The sequence below is a fragment of the Limulus polyphemus genome, unplaced genomic scaffold (genome assembly GCF_000517525.1).
Source record: "Limulus polyphemus unplaced genomic scaffold, Limulus_polyphemus-2.1.2 Scaffold2497, whole genome shotgun sequence".
Lineage (NCBI taxonomy): Eukaryota > Metazoa > Arthropoda > Merostomata > Xiphosura > Limulidae > Limulus > Limulus polyphemus.
The window spans coordinates 44,292-64,528 of NW_013668107.1; the positions used below are offsets into that span (position 1 = coordinate 44,292).

Sequence of the window (20,237 nt, forward strand, 5' to 3'; positions counted from 1 at the left end):
TTGTACAGACCAAAGGTAACTTTGTTTTTTGGATTAGGTTAACATGAGTGCATGTGAGCCGCATTCTTGTAACTTCTGTATTGTTAGCCAGGCATGGCTGAAAGGTCAATATAATAAATTTATATAAATGTTATGAGATTTAAGCTATTTCGTCTAAACATTTATGTTTTCATGTTATAATTTGTGTTCATTCTGGAATGAAAGAGACAAAATTTATATTTATTTCCAAATTTTTTGTGGTGGTTGCGAGATCGGTCAAATCTACCAAACTCGTACAGAGGTTAATTACTGAAAATAACTTATGAAATAAAAAGTTTTTTCTTAAGAAATGTCTGATTACTATATGGACATTATAAACATTTTGCATGTGAAATTTCAAAATTTTCTGATGCATAAAAGTGTTTTTATTCTTAAAATGAATATTACTTTGCATCACAGATAGGCAACATGTGAAAAGAAAAAAAAAAGACATGAGAAAAACATTGCTTTACAAACCTTAAGACTTAATAAAAAAAAAATTATATTTTGCATATGAAAGTATTGTAATGTTTACAGATAATCTGCCAAATTTCGTTAACATTTGCTTACTAATTTAAAAGTCATAGCATGTAAACTATAATAAGCACAAAATGGTTATGAGGCTGGTCCCAGGGATCGAGCCTGTGCTGAAAGAGTTAAAATTGTGTATAAGTTATGAACAACTGTGATTTGATTAAGTACTGAAATTTTACAGGATATATAGGAACTTCATGTTGTAGGTCTTATACAGATTCACAATATATAGGTCTGTTCTTTCTGATCAGTATCATATTTGACGGTATTGACTGCATATGCTTGTTTTTTATAATTTCAGGGTGGTGTGTACTCAATTCCCTCCAGAAATGACCCAAATGTTATTGGTTCTTCAGTCTCCACAGCATGAGGTAAGTAATGTTATTTCATTTTTCCCCAGACTTGTAGTTATTTTCATTTTTACTCATTTGTACAATTTTTGTATGATTTATCATCAGTACTGTTAGTGTGTTAACTCTGCTCCTTTTAGTGTAACATGACTTCTATACTGTTCTTTATTAACATTGCTGTCGATATGTTACATAATAAAATGGGAAGTATACCCATTATCAAATTTCTTTCTTTATGTATATTTTTGTGCCCACATTACCCCCATGAAATTTCGTTGAAAACCAGAAAATGATCTGAAAATTGCTTTTAATCTTGTATATAATTCAATCATGAAAGTGTCACATATCACAAACCAGGTATACTAAGTGTTCAATTCCACTTTATTATTGTTTGATTCATCAGGAATTTTATCAGTGATCATTGCAGCATCCTGAACACCTTCAGGTATGGAAGCTGGTCTTGCGAGCCAGTATTCCTTGCTATTTGAGTCATAAGAACAAATTTACTAATGCTATGAGTGCACAGCACCCGCACTATTCATGACTGCATGGCAGAAGACAGTATTAGGCTAGTATAGGTAGGTCACTCTGTCATATTGAATCCAGTACACCTTACTTTATCCATATCAGGACTGAATCTTTGCATGGAGAGAACCGTCACTTACTACTGACCCACACATCATACTGGCTATCATCAAATAGATGTTGTATGTATGATACCACTTGCTTCTGTTGGTATACAGTCACCAAGTGTCAATGACCACAGACAATCTTCAGACAACTGTTGAAAAGTCTAAGCTATATTATCTACTTCAGTTTTTTTTCAGCATTGACCCATTTTGTTCCAAACCTTTAAACTCTACAGTTTGTTTGAATGTGTTGGGTTGTTTCATCAGTATGCATTGTGTGAAAGCGTGTTTTTTTGTTTTTTTTTATGAAAGTAGACTGAGACAACTGCAAAGAGCGCTGAAAATTTGCACATAATTCCCTATATGTCCAGTGTCTTCCATTATTTTATGTGGCCATTTAGTACTTCTACCACCCTTTGCACTTTTATAACAAGCCATAAAAGGTTGGGAAAAGTTTTGGAAAGTCTGATAACAGATGCTATGCAAAGTCATTTAACAAAGTTTAGAATTTTATTGGATAGTCCAAATGTTTTCACTAAGGGAAAATCTTGCCTTACTAATCTTTTAACATTTTTTGAAAAGGTTACTGCTTATGTAGATGGCTGTAAGGGTGTAGGTTTGATGTATCTGGATTTTCAGAAAGCCTTTGACAAGATGCCATATAAAAGGGCTGTAAAAAATAAAAGATCTCTTTAGGTTGAGGGATAAGCTGGATAGAAGAGTAGCTAGATGGAAGAAAGCAGAGGGTTGTTATGAATGGAGTTCAGTCACAAGTGGGGGTACCTCAGGGCTCAGTCTTAGGACCTTTGTTCATTTTGATTTACATCAATGATGTAGATGAAGGAATGGTCAATAAATTGCTTAAATTTGCTGATCTGTGCTTTACAAAAGGATTAGTTAGATCATTTAGTGAGTTGGGCAAATAAATGGCAGATGGGTTTTAATTATAATAAATGCAAGATAATGCATGTGGGTTAACATAATTTGAATTATGAGTATAATTTGGATGGGAATAACCATAACAGCTTCATGGAAGGAAGGGATCTTGGTTTAATGGTTGATCAGTCTCTTAAGCCATCTGAACAGTGTGCTGTTGCTAGTGGTAGGGCAAATAGGATTTTAGGTTGTATCTACAGAAATATTGAATAAAAGTTTAAAGAGGTTATAATTTCATTGTATAGGTCACTGGTTAGGCCACACTTGTAGTTTTGTGTTCAGTCTTGGGTTCCTTACCTTAGGAAGGACATTGAATTGTTGGAAAGGGTTCAAAGTAGGGTTACTAGAATTGTGCCTGGAATGGAGAGGTTATCATTTAAGGAGAGATTAAGATATCTGAAATTGTTTTCTATTAAAAAAAAGAAGAGTTAGAGGGGATCTGATTGAGGTATTGATTGTAAAAGGAATTGATAGTGTTGATGCATCATCTTTTGTTTCCATACTCGATTGAGAGAATAGTAGGATTAGGAGACATAAATATAAATTTTAGCAAGGTAGGTGTCATCTTCAACTGATACAGTTTTATTTTTCTAACAGCGTGATTGACCTCTGGAATGGGTTTGCTTCAGATGTTGGGGAGGCAGTAAATTTAAGAGAAAACTTGATAACTTTATGAATGATAAGTGTTGGCTTTAAGATTTTTATTTTACATTATTTATTTGATAGTTTTAGTTTAGTTTAGAGGATAGGGCAGCCAAGATGGACCGGTAGGTCCCTTATTTTTCCTAAACATTATGTTATGTTAGTTTAAAATCAGCTCAAGTCTCATGCGTCAGAAATAAAAAAAATCATAAAATAATGGATAGGATGAAGAACATGACGTTTCATAGTTCCTAATTTTATCTTTAGCATAAACACTTCAAAAATAATTAACAGTGTTTCTAACCTAGGTTCTTCATCAGTTATTGCTTAAAATTCATTAATAAAAAGAGAGAAATAAAAATCCAGATGACAACAATATAATAGAATGAGTGATATAAACCTAATTGCCATGCATGAAATAGTAAATATATGTCATTAAAGACAACCCATCAGCTTTTACTAATTAAGTCACCCATTATTTATACAGTGATTGATCTAGGCCACGATATTTTAAATGACATTTTGGGTCCCAGTACTAACTGTTTTGGGAACAATCTTCAATTTTTGAGACAATCAGGAATATGAATGCAATATTGTGATTCATGTTATACATATTGTTTTATTTCTTTGTGTTCTCATTAGTTTTTTCTTTTATATGTAAAATAAATAAATAAATAAAGTTATCAAAAACTGGTTTGTGATTTTACTTGTAATTACCATACCCTATAATGAGTGATATACATCACAACACCCTTAACAAAAATACAGTTATTTAGAACAACTGTCGTTTTAAATATTGTTTGAATGTGGGGGATGTGTTATTGAACAAGAAAACTTGCTGGTTGAACATCATGTTGAAATACAACGATTTTATTGACCTATGAGATCTCCAGTTCTTTCAAAATGTTTTTGTTAATTGCAATTGGAGCAGTAAACTGAGAAAACATTTTAAAATAATGGAATGAAATCATGTGGGAAAATGACAAGATATACACCATTGTTGTTCTTTGCTTGAATAAGTGTTTTCTCAGTTGTTAATGTTATTACTAGAGTGTTTTGTACATTGTTACTGCATTTATTTTTGTAGAATATAATAAATTAGTAGTTAATTAATTTTGGTGGAATTCATGTTTTCTTAAAATCAATAAATTAGGTACTTGAAAATAACACTTTGGTCCTGGACTTTTTTTTCTGTTAGTCTTTTCAAACCATGTACATGGTTTTCTACCTCAAATAGAACAACAGTCTGCTAAGTATGTTGTTTTGGCACATAACACATTTGACATTACTGCTGCCTGTTGGTTTGATGTTCAGTCTTATATGCTGCAGCCTTGTATAGTCTGTTTTGCTTGATGCAATTTCACTTTTATCTGAACAGATGAAATGTGTTTGAAATAACAGTACTGCTGGTGGCACTTAGCATAAATGACACCATCTTCTACAGGAGTATTCCTGTCTTTGGAGATATTTTAGTGTAACTATGTGATTAGCTTTACTGAGTAAGTTGTGATTTCATTAACTTATACATAGGATGAACATAAGATTAGTGTAGATTTGTTTAATGGTTATGGTTACATTTTGCATGTTACACATTGACATTACAAATTAAAAGGTTAAAACTTTAAAATATGAGAAAAGATAGTTCTTAACACTGGCATAAACAATTACTTTATGATAAAATAACTAGCACCATCTTTAAATAATATCATTTGATGTTTATCATGTTTTATAATTATAAACAACATGCTGAAGACTGAAGGTGGCACTCATAAAATAAATGCAAAGTAGGAAATTGTGCAGGTTGACCTAAACAGGATTTGATACAAGTGGTGAAAAACAGTGGGAAATTAAGCATGTGGCAATAGACTAGTTCTTTTCTGCAAATATACTTTGTAGTAATTCCTTTAATGGTGAAACATCTTCAATAGGAAATTTGTGCCATCACTTTTAGGCAGAATTCCAATCTTAAAGACCCTTGCCTTTTCTCAAACTAAAAGAGAATTGCAATGTGTGTGTTATATATATACATATGTATAATATCTAACACCAATTGATTCAATCTATAATGATAAAAGGCCATGTCTGTCTTTGTGTATGTGTGACCACCATAACTCCAAGAGGAAAGAACACAGAAACCTGAAATTTTGCACACATACTAAGTGGACCTTGAGATTGTGCACCTGGGTTTATTACTTATTCACATGTGTGCATGTGTGCATCTTTTTGAGATGTAAGCAAGCCAAAATCCACATAGGAATATGTGACCACCATTGCTCCAAGAGGAAAAAACCTAGAAACCTGAAATTCCAAAACATATTTACCCTCCTCTGACACATTAGCTATTCCTCGACGTTGGCTTTGCCTATCTTAGCATTGGTTTCGCATGCTCCATTCTTTTATACCCACTTAAATGCCCTAGGCAATATATAACTTGCAAATTTCTCCACCTGCATCAATGTGTCCTCTATCCTGACACTGTATATAAGCACCTCAGTCAGATAATGTAATCACTTTTTCTCGACAAAGTGTTGGTCACAGTTTTGTCTGACTAAGTGCTGTGGTTCGTTCTGATATGGATTGCGGTTTTTGCATTGTCTTGTGGATTTCCATATAATTATAACTTCCTTAAAAAAATTGAATGTGATGTTTGTGGTATGAATTCCCATACACTACCGTTGTCAGAGAGGGGGTAATCTCAGTTGAAGCTGTTCATATTTTGATCCGTTGGGAGATGGAAACATATATTCGGTCCATGGGTGTTTTTCTCCTGGGGCCTCTGAAGTTGCTTTTTTTGTTGATCCTGGTTATTCATGAGAGAATTTGGACTCTGTTTTTCTGACACTTTTCTTTACTAAGTTCACTTTTCATGAGTCCACTTTGGATTAACCACCTCCTACTCCTTTTCTTCAATTAGTCATTTGGGTTATGAGCTTTTGAGGCTTTTTTCTGACCTTTAAGTCTACTCCTCCCTTGATGGTAGAACAGTCGGGGGGGGGACTATTTGGTTTTTCCTTCTTTACCTGATAATCCTGGTTCATGCTGTGAGATTTACTGCTTTATTATGTTATGGGATAGATATACCTTGTACCCTCATTTGTCTGTTTGCATGCTTTGGCTTTTCACCTCCAGGGGGATGTATTTTTTTAATTCCACAGATTAAAATTATATAATTTTGAATATATGGGGTTTCAGGTTGGTTCATGTGATCACTTGAACCAATCACATGTTTTGGTATTTGTTTGCTCCTAACTCTTGCTCTGTGATAATTCTTACCCCAAAAATTGTTGGCAGCCTATCAATGGTCCCCACATTAATTTGCAGGTGAATGTGGTCTCCTACTGACTTTTATCTTGGTCAGATTGCCTGCTTCTGTTCCTTCTGTAGAGATACCTTGGTGAAGGGACTTTGTCTACCTGCTGCAGCCTCTGGGTGTTACATGTGGCTTCCTTTTATCATCACTTCATGTTTGCGGGTTTTCCAGAGGTGTTTGTATTGCAAATTATCATCACCTGTTTACCTTTTTGTTGTTGTTGTTGACCTCTCAACCTTCTTTGCTTCTAGGAGTTGAATAGACTCAGACCTTAGTTTCAAGGCCACTCCTCATGGGCCGACTGATGGCATTGGCATTGGTATCAACCTAGGTTGGGGAGGGTAGGTCAGTTAAGAGTGAGGTTACAACTATTGATGGACACATGATATTCCTTCACTGCAGATCCATGGGCACTTTGGGTTCTGGTATCGAGGTTGGTCTTTTTATTCCATTCTCCACCTCCATTATCCTTTCACCCTGTGGTATTTGCACCTCCATCTGACCAGTGGGGTGTGGATTTTTGTTTCATAGCTATCAAAGCTATTGATCATGGGGGTGGTAGTGACTGTTGATCCCATTCTTCTGGGATTTTATTCCTGTTTATTTGTTGTGCCTGAGACAAGGGGAGATTCACAGATGGTTGTTTTTCTTTTCCTTCTCAACCCATTCTTTGTTTCTCCCCAGTCCACAATGGAGTCCTTTCTCACCCTACATAGACATTCTTCACCGGGTCTGTGGATGCCCAAGTTTGTGGTTGCTGAAGCATTTCTCCACATTCTCATAGTGAATTCATCTTGCTATGCATCTTAGCTATGTTATGTGTACAGGGATCAGGTTCTGCAATTCAGGGATATAGTCTTTTGTCTAGCATCAGCACCATATGTCTTCTGCTGGGTTGTACAAGTTTTCCTCATGTTATACACCCATCTCAGCCACCTCCCATCCAGCTCCAGGCTATGGAATGGGCAGTCAGGCTATTACTTATAGGGAAGGTTCTATCTCTGTGGTTGTGGGCTTCCTTAAAACCTCTTGCATTTTTTGGGAGGACATATGCTATTCCTTCTGTGGTCCCATTGCAATAATTGGATCTGGAACTTCAATACACTGGATTTTCCAGCCTCTTTCTCCAGGAGCAACATCTTAGTTCTTAAGTGATGGTTGGTTTGGATCACCTCTATTATTAGCATGTGTGTGGGTGTATATATATATATATATATATATGCGTGTGTGTATGTATAAATGTATACTGCCCCTCTGTCCATAGTTTCCCTTCACAGACACTTCACTTGGGGGATGTGGTGTGTATCTTCATGGTCAGGAATTCTAGGGTATATGAAGGGAGGAGAATCTTCATTCTACATCAGTAATTTAGAGCTTCTTGCTGTCCAACAGTCAATAGTGCAAGGTCTAGATCCTTTGCAGGGGAATATCCTCATGAGATTCTCATCAATTCTAGTGGTCTCTTAACTTTAATTCTTTCTCTATGGGGCCTATTCCAATCATGTCAGCCTCCTGGCTTGCCATTTTCCTGGGATGATGGATTTCATAGCAAATTGTCTTAGTCCTCACTTTCTTCTGAACAAATGGATTCTCCATTGTGTGGTTTTCTGATAGCTTTGTTCTCATTTTGGGCCCCCTTTTTTAGCTTTTGCCACTTATTGCTACTCAACTACAAGCTTTGGACTGTCCACTACCTCATCCTCAGGCATGGATGGTAGATGCAATTGGTCCTGCTTGGATGGGAATGCACATCTATGACTTTTCCTCACTTTCTCTATTACTCAGAGTTCAAGCTATATTTCGATCCTCTACTTGGAAGATGTTGCTAGCCTAGATTGGCTGACCTAGCCATGATTTCCTCTTCTACAGTTTCTTCATGTGAGTCCACATCTGCATCTTCCTCTTTATCTTTATTGAGGCATTCTCAACCCCAAATTCTACACCAAGACTCTTCCCAGCTTATCGGAGTTTCTTATCTACAGTTGCCTGAGATGTGTCTCACAAGGAATTTGTACCTACTTTACCAAACATGCTCACCATATCTTGTTTTGACCTGTTTTTGTACTTGGGTTTAGCTTCGTCTCCTGTCCTTTAGGTCAGACAACTTTTTCATCTTCTTTTATTTATCCTAAACATCTGACAGTTTTAAAATTCCAAGTACTATCCAGCCTTTTTCATTACTTAATCAAAATATTAAGTTGGTACTACATTGGTATTTTACAGGTGAGGATTCTTCTGAGAGTTGCATCTCATCAGCTCCAGCACATTTATGTCTTTCACTGTCCATTTCTTTGATTCACTGGGGAATATTTTACGGGCCTGTATGTGGACTTTTCCCAATACTTTTTTCTCACATTCTTTATATGATCTGGCAGTATTTCTTCTGAGGGTTTCCCACTATCTCTCATAGCTGTTTTAACAACATCTGCTAGATTATACAGAGGAGGGAGTAATCTTATCTTGTCCTTCTTTTCCAGGGTCCATTACATCTTGCGTTCATCGGATCCCACTTTGTGGCAAGTGTTGCCCAGACAGGTGTGCTTTTATAAATTCAATTCTGCACTAGCAACCCATTTGACTATACTTAATTCTGTTTGCAACAGGTTCTGTAGAAATGAGGTTTTCCATAAGACCATATAGGCACATTACTAGATGGTATTACCTTATTATCATGGACTGCTACTCATGAACTATCATGGGTAAAGCTAAAGGGGATTCTGCCTGTCCCTGCCGATCATCAAATTGAATAAATTGGGTTCAGTTTGCTTTTAAAAATTTAGCAGATTTTACTAGTGGAGCTAGGGAGTCCTTACCACACCTAGTTTCCAGTTGCTGGAGTGGTGGACAGAAGCTTTTCCGCCAGAGTGTTCAAATGTGTTCTTCCACTCTTGAAGAAGAGAGCAAAGCTGGGAGCCCCACTACCCAGGTCCCTTGATGTATTTCCCAGATGTTGGTAGGAGTGGTGCTGGCCTGCGTGGGAGCCTACTCCTAATACCGGTTCAGATTTTATACTATGCTATCCAGTTGGGGTGTGCTTGACCCTACTTATGAACAATGTTGGGTTGTATATTGAGAGAGGTCTGCTATCTCCTCATAATTCCGAATGTGAAGTGGTCCCATCCTAGATCCTTGGTTGAACACAGTGTTCCACATCCTCTCCATAATTTTGGGGGGCAAGTGGAATGCTCCTTGCCCACTTGCTTGGAGAGTGAGGATGAATGTTCGTAATTCTAGACTGGATGAGTTCTATTTCTTTGGTTGAGTAAGGCATATATGAACCTGTCATTCTGAGCCTGGGTTGGTGCCTTTCAGACTTCTTCAGGTGGAAGAGAAAATGTGTCCACTTTAGTGTTGCTTACTTTCTCATCGTAATTCCAGTGGGTCAGAACACATCACTCTATGGGCACAGGTTGGGATCCAATCCAAAGTATATCTATATATCACATTGCGGTCCAATTGCCCTAGCCACCAACATGAGATATAGGGACCATGATCCCATAATTCCAACCCCAAGTTGTGGAACCTTGGTTTTATGGTTGGAGCTGGCCTATAATAATTACTTATGTACTATTCCACCCTTGATACCAATATGAAGTACTGGGTGAAGAGCATGCCTGTTCTGGATGTTGTGCAGTTTCCCCACTTAGTTACCATTCTTATCTTGGTACACCCTTGTTCTATACAAGCGCTTTCTGTATGGACAATGCCCTCACTGGCCCCTCCACCTTCTCAATGTGGGATTCTAGCTAAAGTGTCAGTGGAAGATAAGTATGTTTTGGAAGTTAACACTTTCTTAAATTGCAAATGTATTTCCAATAATACTTACCCTCACTGACACTCTCCTGCCCTTCTTCCCTACTAAGAGGCTGTGTTAGTGACTGGGATGGTGTAAGTCTTGAAAAAGTGATTACATTATCTGAGTAGGTGCTTATATACAGTGTCAGGATAGAGGGTGCATTTATGCAGGGGAAGGAATTTGCAAATTAGATATTGCCTTGGGCATTTAAGTGGGTTATAAAAGACTGGACCATGCAAAAAGATAGGCAAAGCCGATGTCGAGGAATAGCTAAAGTGCCAGTGGAGGTAAATATTATTGGAAATACATTTTGAATTTAGGAAAATGTTAACTTTTGACCAATACTAAGTGGACCCCAAGGGTGTGCAACTGGGTATTATTATTTATCTATGTGCATGCATGTGTGCATCTTTTTATGTGAAAAACCACATAGAAAAGAAATATGATTGGCATAGCTTCAAGTGGAAAAAAAGCTAGAAACCTGAAATTTTGCACCCATACTAAGTGGACCCTGAAGGTGTGCATCTTGGTAGTATTACTTTTAAATGAGGCAAACTAATGAAAAACCACATACAAAAGAAGTAGTTCCTTATATTACAAATAGTAATCACAGACAAACAGACACACACGTGAGTGCTTGTGCACATATCTGTGTATGTATGCCTGCCACAGCTCCAGAAAACAACAAATATTTTTTTTCAATTTTGTAGTTTGTACATTTCTTTTTATACTTTCAGCACATAGACTCTTAACAACAATATTTGGTTATACTTTTATTGCTAAGTAACATGATATAAAAGCCATTATTGGAATGCATGGGCTTTCCTATACATTAGAAGATGATATATTATAATTATTATATTATTATTATTATTATGAAGTGTGTCTGTATGTCTGTCTGTGATTTCTTTGGGAAAACAACCAATATTGTCTAATCTGAAGCACTGCAACTGTAAAAAATTGTAATAGATTCTGATAAAATCTGATTGAAATTTGTGATATCAAATATAAATGTGAAATATTTAATGGAATGATAAAGTTCTTTGATAATAAATAATTCTTAATTTACTGTACTTACTTTATGACTTTTTTATGTTTCTGGAAAATATAAATGTTTAAAATAGTTTTGACTGTTCTTCTATGCTACAATTGGTTCAAAATACAAACACTGACATAGTCATCTAGAATATATCAACCTAATATCCTGAGCGAAACCGGGTACTTTCACTAGTGTATGATAAACTGATCAATTCTAAGCCAAGTTCCAACTCTTTACTCTTTGTTTTTTTGCACTTCACAATTAATAATCCTTATTTAGACAAACAGAATTTTCTACCCTTTTCCAAGGCTAAGCAACATTTTCAAACAGTTCTGAAGATAATAAGCTTATGCAAAAATATATTACTTCAAATTTTTATCTGTTTCCTGGTTATAAGATATTGTATAGCTCATAGGGAAAGTTGTGAACTAAATACTTTGTGTCCTTGCTTCTACCTTGTTGGCTTAACTCTGTTTCAATATTACAACTTCATTATTATTTGCCTTGTGTGAGACCTAACTCAAAAACTTAACATTGGGAAAACCACTCTTAAAAACATATCTTAAACATCTTTTTCATACCACACTCATGTTAAGAAAATAAATTATGATAAATGAATTGTTTTAATTTCATTTTAAATTCAAAATATGATTCTGTGCTTTTCTGCTCTGGCAGGAAAGATTGTTTTTGAGAGAATATTGCTAAGTTTGGTCATTTTTCTACAATGTAATAGGAAGAAAAGATTACTTTAATGCCATTTATAATTGAACTGAAACCTGATAAAATTGTATACTGAGAGGTACTGATAAATCTCTGGATAATTCATATATTTTGTCAATGTACATGTAACATGATCATGGCAGGGAGTGTGGTTTATGAACATAAGTAATGTCTAATGTACTATGACCATGGTTGGGAGTATAGTTTATAAATGAAGGTAATTGATATATATCTCAGTGTACCATGACCAAGGCTGGTAGTATAATTTCTAAATGTAGGTAACTGATACAACCCAGTATACCATGATTATGACTGGGAGTGTAGTTTATAAATGTAGGTAACTGATACATCTCAGTGTAACATAGTCATTGCTTGGAGTTTAGTTTATATATGTAGGTAACTGATAAATCTCAGTGTACCATGAGCATGGCTGAGAGTGAAGCTTATAACTGTAATTTTTTATATCAACAATACATCAGGGTCATGTAGTAAATGTAGGTAACTCATGAGTTGTATTAAACTAATGTGGTCATAATAAGTGTATAATGTATGTGTAACTGATTTTCATCAGTGCATCATGATCGTGGCTGGATATGTTTAATGTGGGTAACTGATAAGTTGCATTAGTGTGCCATGATCATGGTTGGGTTATTATATAAAAGTAAAAAAAAAAAGTTTAGAAAAGCCAGTTTGTAAGAGATTAATTTTAAAATATACAAACAATTCACTATTCACTGAGTAAAAGAAGAAAGTTTTTGATATTATTTTAATTTATTTTGTATTTATAGGTGTATCCAGCAAATGTTGGTGTTCAATTCCTGCTTCCCCCTGGTGTTAGTCTAAAACAAGTGTATTTAACTAGGGTACAGCTGATGAAATTGATAGAGACAAATTCTCATAGTCGAGCTACGTGTTTCAAGATACAGAAATATCTCAGGTCCACAAGAAACAGTGTTACACCAAAAGAACTGACTACCACTGACAGTGAAGAAGTTTGCAGCAACACACATCGTTTGTACAAGCCAACAAATATCAGTAATGCTACTGTTAACCATGGCAGCAAACCTAGAAGTCTTCAACAAAGATGCTTGAATACTTATAGACCTACTAAATACTCATCTGTGAGTGATGACCATGATCAAGGATTGAAACATGCTGCAGTTTTAAGTAGGGATGCCAAACCTATTTTATCTGGTCAGTGTTCTAAGAATGATTTTTGTCAATCTGTTGTTGAATCTAAAGTTGAACACAAGATAGATGTTAAGGTCCATTCCCTAGTCAAAGATCTAAATGTGAAACAAAAATTTGAAACTCTGTGTCAGACAGTACAAAAGTCACTGTCTAGCCTTTCATTAGATCCAGTTTTGCAGCAGAAAAAGGTGGAGAAATCACAGGTAACACCTGTTAATGATCAGCCATTTAATGTTCTGATTGGAGGCTGTAGAAGAACATCACGAAGGTATCACCCAAAGACAAAAAGAAAAACTTCAAGAGAGCGGTTGAAGTATCAAACTACTAGTATATCAGACAGTTCTTGTTTGTTATCTAAAGATGCTGTCAGCTCATCTGACTTTTGTGTAAATATAGATGGATTTCATGAAAACAAAGTTAAGAAAGACCCATTTCTCAAGATAGGTGTGTTTGAGAAACCAGTTTTGAATGAGAAAAATGTTTTGACATTTAGTGATGCCACAGAGTATTTTCCTAATTTTCAAGATCTTGATGTTCGTCTTAAACACAATAACTCAAATCTGGAAATGTTTTCTTCAGTTACTGGAGAAACTGATTGGTATCATACTCTTCTAACCAGTTTTCCCCATCTAAACAACAAGGAGAGTATGGATTGGCCTTTAAAGTTCACATACACATCAGATTTCAGTTCCTACATTGATTTAAATAAAAACAAGCTGAACCTTTTTCACCTGTTTCAGAACTCTTTTAGTTTACGATCTCCAAGTAATCTCACAAAACAGGAATCATCTGAAAATGTTGGTATTAAACAGGATCATAGCCACCAGTCATCATCCGAATCCCACAGACATTACAAAGATGTTGAAGATAGTAAAGAAAAATATGTTTCTGAGAACTGTGAGACAGTGCTTTCTGACGAAAGCAGCACTGAAGATGACTGTAGTGACAGTGAAAAAGAGGATCTTTATCCAATGATTTTGTATATCCAGAGATACTGTGAACTGGCAGTAGTCCTTCTCCTCGACCAAGAAGTTGGGTGTGATGAAGAGGTCATCCACAAGCTAGTATGTTTCAGTTTGTCTCTGTTCTGGTATAATTTCTAACATATAAAAAAATTTTGTTATAAGAAGAAACTTGTCTGTTATGTACATATACTTTCAATTTTCATATACAGTTAATAACACATTCTTTCCAGATCACAAGGTGAACTGTTATAAACTAGCACGGAGGACATACAATTCCTTATACGCAGAGAGATAGAGTTTTAAATGCCATCTGATGTTTTTTCTCCTGTTGGCTCTGAGGTTGAGTTGTGGGAGATTGAGAGTGGACTAATAAGACTTTAGACTATTTTTTTAGCACCTTGTTCACCATGTTTTGAGTATTTCTTCTGTGGCTTATGACTTGTCACCTTCATTATTAGGAGAAACTACTTCATCTGATTACCTGGCCCTTCCATGTTCCCCAGACATTGCTTCACATGCAAGGAGAGTTGCAGATCAATTGAGGGAGGATGCTGCCATGCCTTGTACTCCTTGTTTATTGGATCAACATGCCTTGGCTTTCCATCACCTAGAGTACCCTTATATGGACTCTCAGAGGTTAGACCCTCTACTTCCTAATTGGGGCTTTAGACAAGATGCCATTGTTTGTCTTACTTCATCTCAATTTTCCAGAATTCCAGAAACTTACAATGGTTTTATATTTTTTATCATCTTTGTAACTGTTGTTTGAGGCCTATATTAGTTTTCCTGCTCAAATTTCAGAGAATCTTAGTCATTTATTGGCTTCTGCTCTCTCCTTTGTATCTTGGTTGGTTTGTTGCTGGGATCTTTTGGAGAGAGATGCCTTACTAAAGGGAGTTCACCTTCCTGCATCAGACCTTAGAGTTCTTGGAGAAGCTTTTTTTCTTCAACAGTCTATTTTGTGGGAATTCCAGACTCCACGGAATGTCAGGGAGTTGTGGCCTGTCTAAACTCTTCACTTTATACACTGGCTTCTTGACTGTCCCAAAGTTTTTATACAAGGCAGTTTATGGCATCTCCCATTCGCAATTCCAGACCTCCTGCTTTGGTGCCATGATCCATTGGAACACAAGGGAAATTCTGACCTTACCAGCAAGGATCCTCCTCAAGGGTGGAACACAGGTTTCGGTGTTGGTGACTACCTTATGGAGTTAGGTCCTGTGGGGTTTCTTCTCATAATGTTCTAGTCAGTCACCTCCTTTCTCAGGAATTTTTATTCTTGGCTCTCTCCAAAAAGATGGGTGATTGGTGACCAGTCATCAAATTTTCTCATCCCACTTGCTTCCTCCAGCCAGGACGGTTTACAATGGAGTCTTTATTTCCCTACAGTGGCTCTTTTCACCCGGACTATGGATGATATAATTCAACGTTGAAGAGGCCTTCCTTCGTATCCCTATTGCCGAGTCTTCAAGGCATTTCAGTTTCATGCTCTACCAGCTGGCCTACATTTTTTGCTGGATAGTCAGAGGTTTTTCACATCATCTTCACTCCCTCAGCATGCACATTCACCATTACATGGACAACCGGCTTCTTCTTGTCCCTTCCCACCATTTAGCAGGACTGCACATCAACCACTGTTATCAGAAGCTATGAGGGCTGGATTTCTTATTTTAAAAAAAAGGAGACATCTATTCTTACTCCCACACTGTATCTCATCCATGTAGTGGTGTTTTTCACTTCTAGACTAAGCTGGATCCAACCTTTTTTTTGTACACCTTCAGGCCATGGAGCTGGTGTTTCTTCAAATACAGTTGTCTCCTTCTCCACCAGCATGCACACTCCTATCTCTTTTGGAGATGTTGGAATCCTTGGAATCACTCATTCCTTTAGGTTGGGCCCACAGGAGGGCCCTTCAATGATCATTACTGGACCAGTGGAACATTTGCATAGATGTGCTGCATTGTGCAGTGAGACTGTCAAATTTCAGTTTGTTGGATCTCAGCTGGTGGTTGGACAGGCACAACACAACAGTAGATATACCTCTACCACCTCCATGGCTGGGGTTACATCTGTTCACAGATGCTTCTCTTCGGGAAGGGGGTGCTTGTATGGAAAATATGGTATTCGAGGGACTTTGGACAGTATAGGAAGTTTCTCTCCACATCAATCTCTTAGAACGTTTAGCAGTGCAACGGGCTATGACTCAGGGCCTCATTGTTGCAAGGGAAGGTGGTATTGCTTCATTTGGACAATTCCACAGTAGTCTCGTACATTTCAAAGCAATGGGCAATCACTTCAGATCTCTTTGTTTTCGACCAATGGATCTTCTCCTTTAGGTACACAACCACCAGATTGTTCTCCTTTCTTGTCATTTTCCAGAGGTAATGACTCTAGTGGTCAACCAGTTGTCATCCCAACAGAGCTATTCCTATGAAATGGATGCTTCATCCTCAAGTTCTTCATTGGATCTGCTCTTGTCTAGAGACACCACAGATTGATGCTTTCACCACACATTGGAATGTTCGTTTCCCATTCTTCTGGTCTTCAATACCCTCACCCTCTGGCTTTGGGAGTAGATGCTCTCAGCCAGGATTGACAGGTCTTCATCTTTATGCATTCCTTCCAATTCATTTGCTTTCCAAGATTCTGGCACTGATTCATTTTATCCAGTTCTTTGGGTGGTACAGTATTGGCCAAGTCAGCCCTGGTTTCCACTTCTCCAGTATCTTCAGGAGTGCCAACCTCTTCCCCTTCCTCCCTGGTCATCTATCGTATGTCAGCCTTGTTCTGACATTTTTCATCCAGCAGTCAGCATTTTTCATGCCTAACATTTGTGCAATCTGTCACACATCATCAGGGATTGACATATTGAGTGGTGTCCTTATTAACACGTTCCATTTAACATTCTTCTTTGGAAGTTTATCAAAGGCAATGGTTTACTTCTTGTCAATGGTCTTTCATACATGGGTTTAACACTTTCCATCCCATTGTGCCACATGTTTCAATTTTTGGCAGGATTGTTTGACAAAGGTTTGGTACCTTTATCTGTTGCCTTGTATAAGGCTGCCTTATCAGCTACTTTTCGTTTTTCTAAGAGAAGAAAAAATTTTTGAGTCCCCAGTTTTATCATTACTTTTGAAATCATTCCAGGTTATCTGTCTGTGTTTCCCCTCCTCTCTTCTAGTGGAGCTAGGGAATCCTTACCATTCTCAATTTCCAGTTGCTGGAGTGGTGAACAGATGTATATTCCTCCTGAGTGATGTTTGTATTCTTTATTCCTCTCAAGGAGAAAAGGGTGAAGCTGGATACCCTCCCACCCTTAACCCTGGATGGTTTTCCCAGAGGTCTGGTGAGGAGCTGGATCAGCCTATGCAGGAGCCTCCTCGTAATTCCAATTCAGTGATGACACTTTGCTCTCTGGTTAAGTGCGCATGGTCCTTATTTTTGGTCATTCTGTTACTTCCTATGATCATGGAAGAGGGTCCTCAACTCCTCGTAATTCCACATGCGGTGTGTCATGTCCAAGAGCCATTGATTGAACTTCATTTGCTCCACATCCTCCTTGTAATTCAGGGGGCAGGAGGTGTTGCCTTGCCTCTCAGGTTGAGGAGTTAGGATTTGGGTTCATAATCCCAGGTCAGATGATCTCTGTTTCTTCAGGTTGAGTGAGGTGTGAATTAGCTCTGTAATTCCGAGTTCAGTTTATTGCATTCTGTGCATCATCAGGTTGGGGGGGGGGGACTTTTCCAGTTGGGTATTGCTAGCCTTCCCTTCATAATTCCAGTGGCTCGCATGCAACATTCTGTAACTTTTAGTTTGGATGCCTGGGTCCATTATTCTGAGTTTGGTTTGTTGCATTTTGTGCTTCTTCAGGTTGGGGTGAGGGTATGTCCACTTTGGTGTTACTTGCCTTCCCTTCATAATTCAGGTGACTCAACACGCAACTTTCTGTAACTTTCAGGTTGGATTCTCTTATTATACGGTTATATCATATTGCAGTCCCCATGCCATAGCCACTACACCTTGGATTTAGCTTTGCATCCACAGCCCTATAATTCCAACAATGAGAGGTGGAACCTCATCTTTGTGGTTGGGGCCTGGAAAAATCTTGTAATAATGAACAATATTGAATCTGTAGTTGGTTGGCCTCTACCTCCAACACTGAGATTTCACTTTACTGGGCGAAGAGCATACCTGTTCCAGAATTAGTGCGGACCCCAACTAGTGTGCTTTATTATATCTCAACTTTGCACACCTGTTTTTTCTATACAGATGCTTTCTATGTGGATCTTCCCCTCACTATCCCCTCCACCATGTCAATGTGGAATTCTAGCTAAAGTGTGAGTGGATGTGTGTTTTGGAAGTTAGCATTTTCCGATACCGAAAATGTATTTCCGATAATACATAATTCCCTCACACTCTCTCACCCTTCCTCCCCATGATAGTCATTGTTTGGGTCTGATAATCTTGCCAGTCTCAAAAAAGTGTATAAAAAACAGAATAATGGGGAGCTAATATACGGATCAGGCATAGAGGGCGCATTGATGTAGGTGGAGAGAGTCATAAGATTAAAATTGCTAGGGGCAATATAGTGGGGTATAAAGACTGGAGCAAGGAAGGTAGAATACATACCAATGCTTAGACAGGCAAAGAAGAGAAACTTTTGTCGGGATAAAGCTAAAGTGTGAGAGGAGGTAAGTATTGTTAGAAATACATTTTTGGTATAGGAAAATGTAAACTTTCAAAACATATGGCTGGTATTGAAAGAATTAGGTTTTGGTTTTAAGGTAAGAGTGAGTAGCTTTTACTCCAGTCATATATATTTCTTATCATCACACATGAATTACAGACATTTTCAAATAGTGATTTTTGCTAAATGAAAACTCCATGCCATGTGGCTTATTTTTGAATTGTTATTAGTGTTTATATTCTAGCACTTCATTTTGCATAATTAAGGCCTAGACACAAATTTGAAGGTATTTATATTTGGAGGATTGAATGCTTTGGTATGGTGTGAGTTGGAGCATTTTATTGTTATGTTGCTGCTTCCTCAAGTATGAATCAAAATGTTGTCTCCAGTGTTTGGAAATGACACAGAATCAGAGGAAATGTACAGGGTTGGCAAACCCAAAACAGTACTGCTCACTGACTATACAGGCTTGCCAAGATCCTTTCCAATAACACAGAAGCTGTTGTGACCTTCAAAATGCATCTGGAGTTCTTGTATCAACTGAAGCTGTTCATAATAAAGTTGAGGAGGCTGATATATGGTCATAGAAGTCTTGTATTACAGTCTCATTGATCCAGTGTCAAAGCAAAACTGTAGAGATTGGGCTCAAGTCCAACTAGATGTGATGTGATTTCTCTTTAAAGACAAAGTCCATATTTTCTTGTGATTTCACAGATCAACTTACCAGATTGTGGATAGAACCTTTGGAATGCTATTACAACGTTAACACTGCTGAACATAACCATTGAGTGGGGCATCATCTCATTCTGAGGTAACATCTGATTCTATGGCAAGACTGACCTCCATCTATCCTAGGATGGCTGATTGAGCTTTACAGTACAGGGATGAGATCATGGACATTTAGATAAGATTGTAGACTGATGACATTGGTTGTGACTTTGTCTTTATGGAGAAGTTCCTTCAAAAGGAAACTAATATCTGTGTTGAGTGGCCTACTCCAGACATTAATCCAATTGAGGATATGCGGAAATCTCTTCAGCATAGTGTTTGGTCCACCCCATTACTCTACAATAGCTGAGAGGGATACCCTTGTAGATGAATGGGACCACCTGACACAGATGGCTCATTAACAGCATACAGAGATGATTCCAGATAGTGGTCAGTGCTTGTGATGGACACATTAGCTATTGATAAAATTTAGTTTTTTTTTTTTTACTAATCAAGTTTAAACTGTCCATGTAACTAAAATGTTTCATTTTGAAGAGTTTTCTCTTCCATGTTATGCAAGGACATGTTAATGGGAAAAACGTGTCATTCATGCTTAATAAAGACTAAATTAAAAAAATTAATACTATTTGTTATGAGACATGTAGTTAATTAGTACTATATTTCTACTTAGAAAAGTACTACCTAAAAA

General features: G+C 37.2%; 1 protein-coding gene across 4 annotated transcripts in view; it reads left to right on the forward strand.

The window, feature by feature from the left end:
• Positions 1-20,237, forward strand: part of LOC106467126 — a 69,248-nt gene that overhangs the window by 40,319 nt on the left and 8,692 nt on the right. For all 4 annotated transcript variants that reach the window (XM_022395256.1, XM_022395255.1, XM_022395259.1 and 1 more), the window contains exons 8-9: positions 854-923; positions 12,763-14,229. In XM_022395256.1, coding sequence (XP_022250964.1) covers positions 854-923; positions 12,763-14,229 — 1,537 coding nt within the window. The remainder of the gene's footprint in view (positions 1-853; positions 924-12,762; positions 14,230-20,237) is intronic.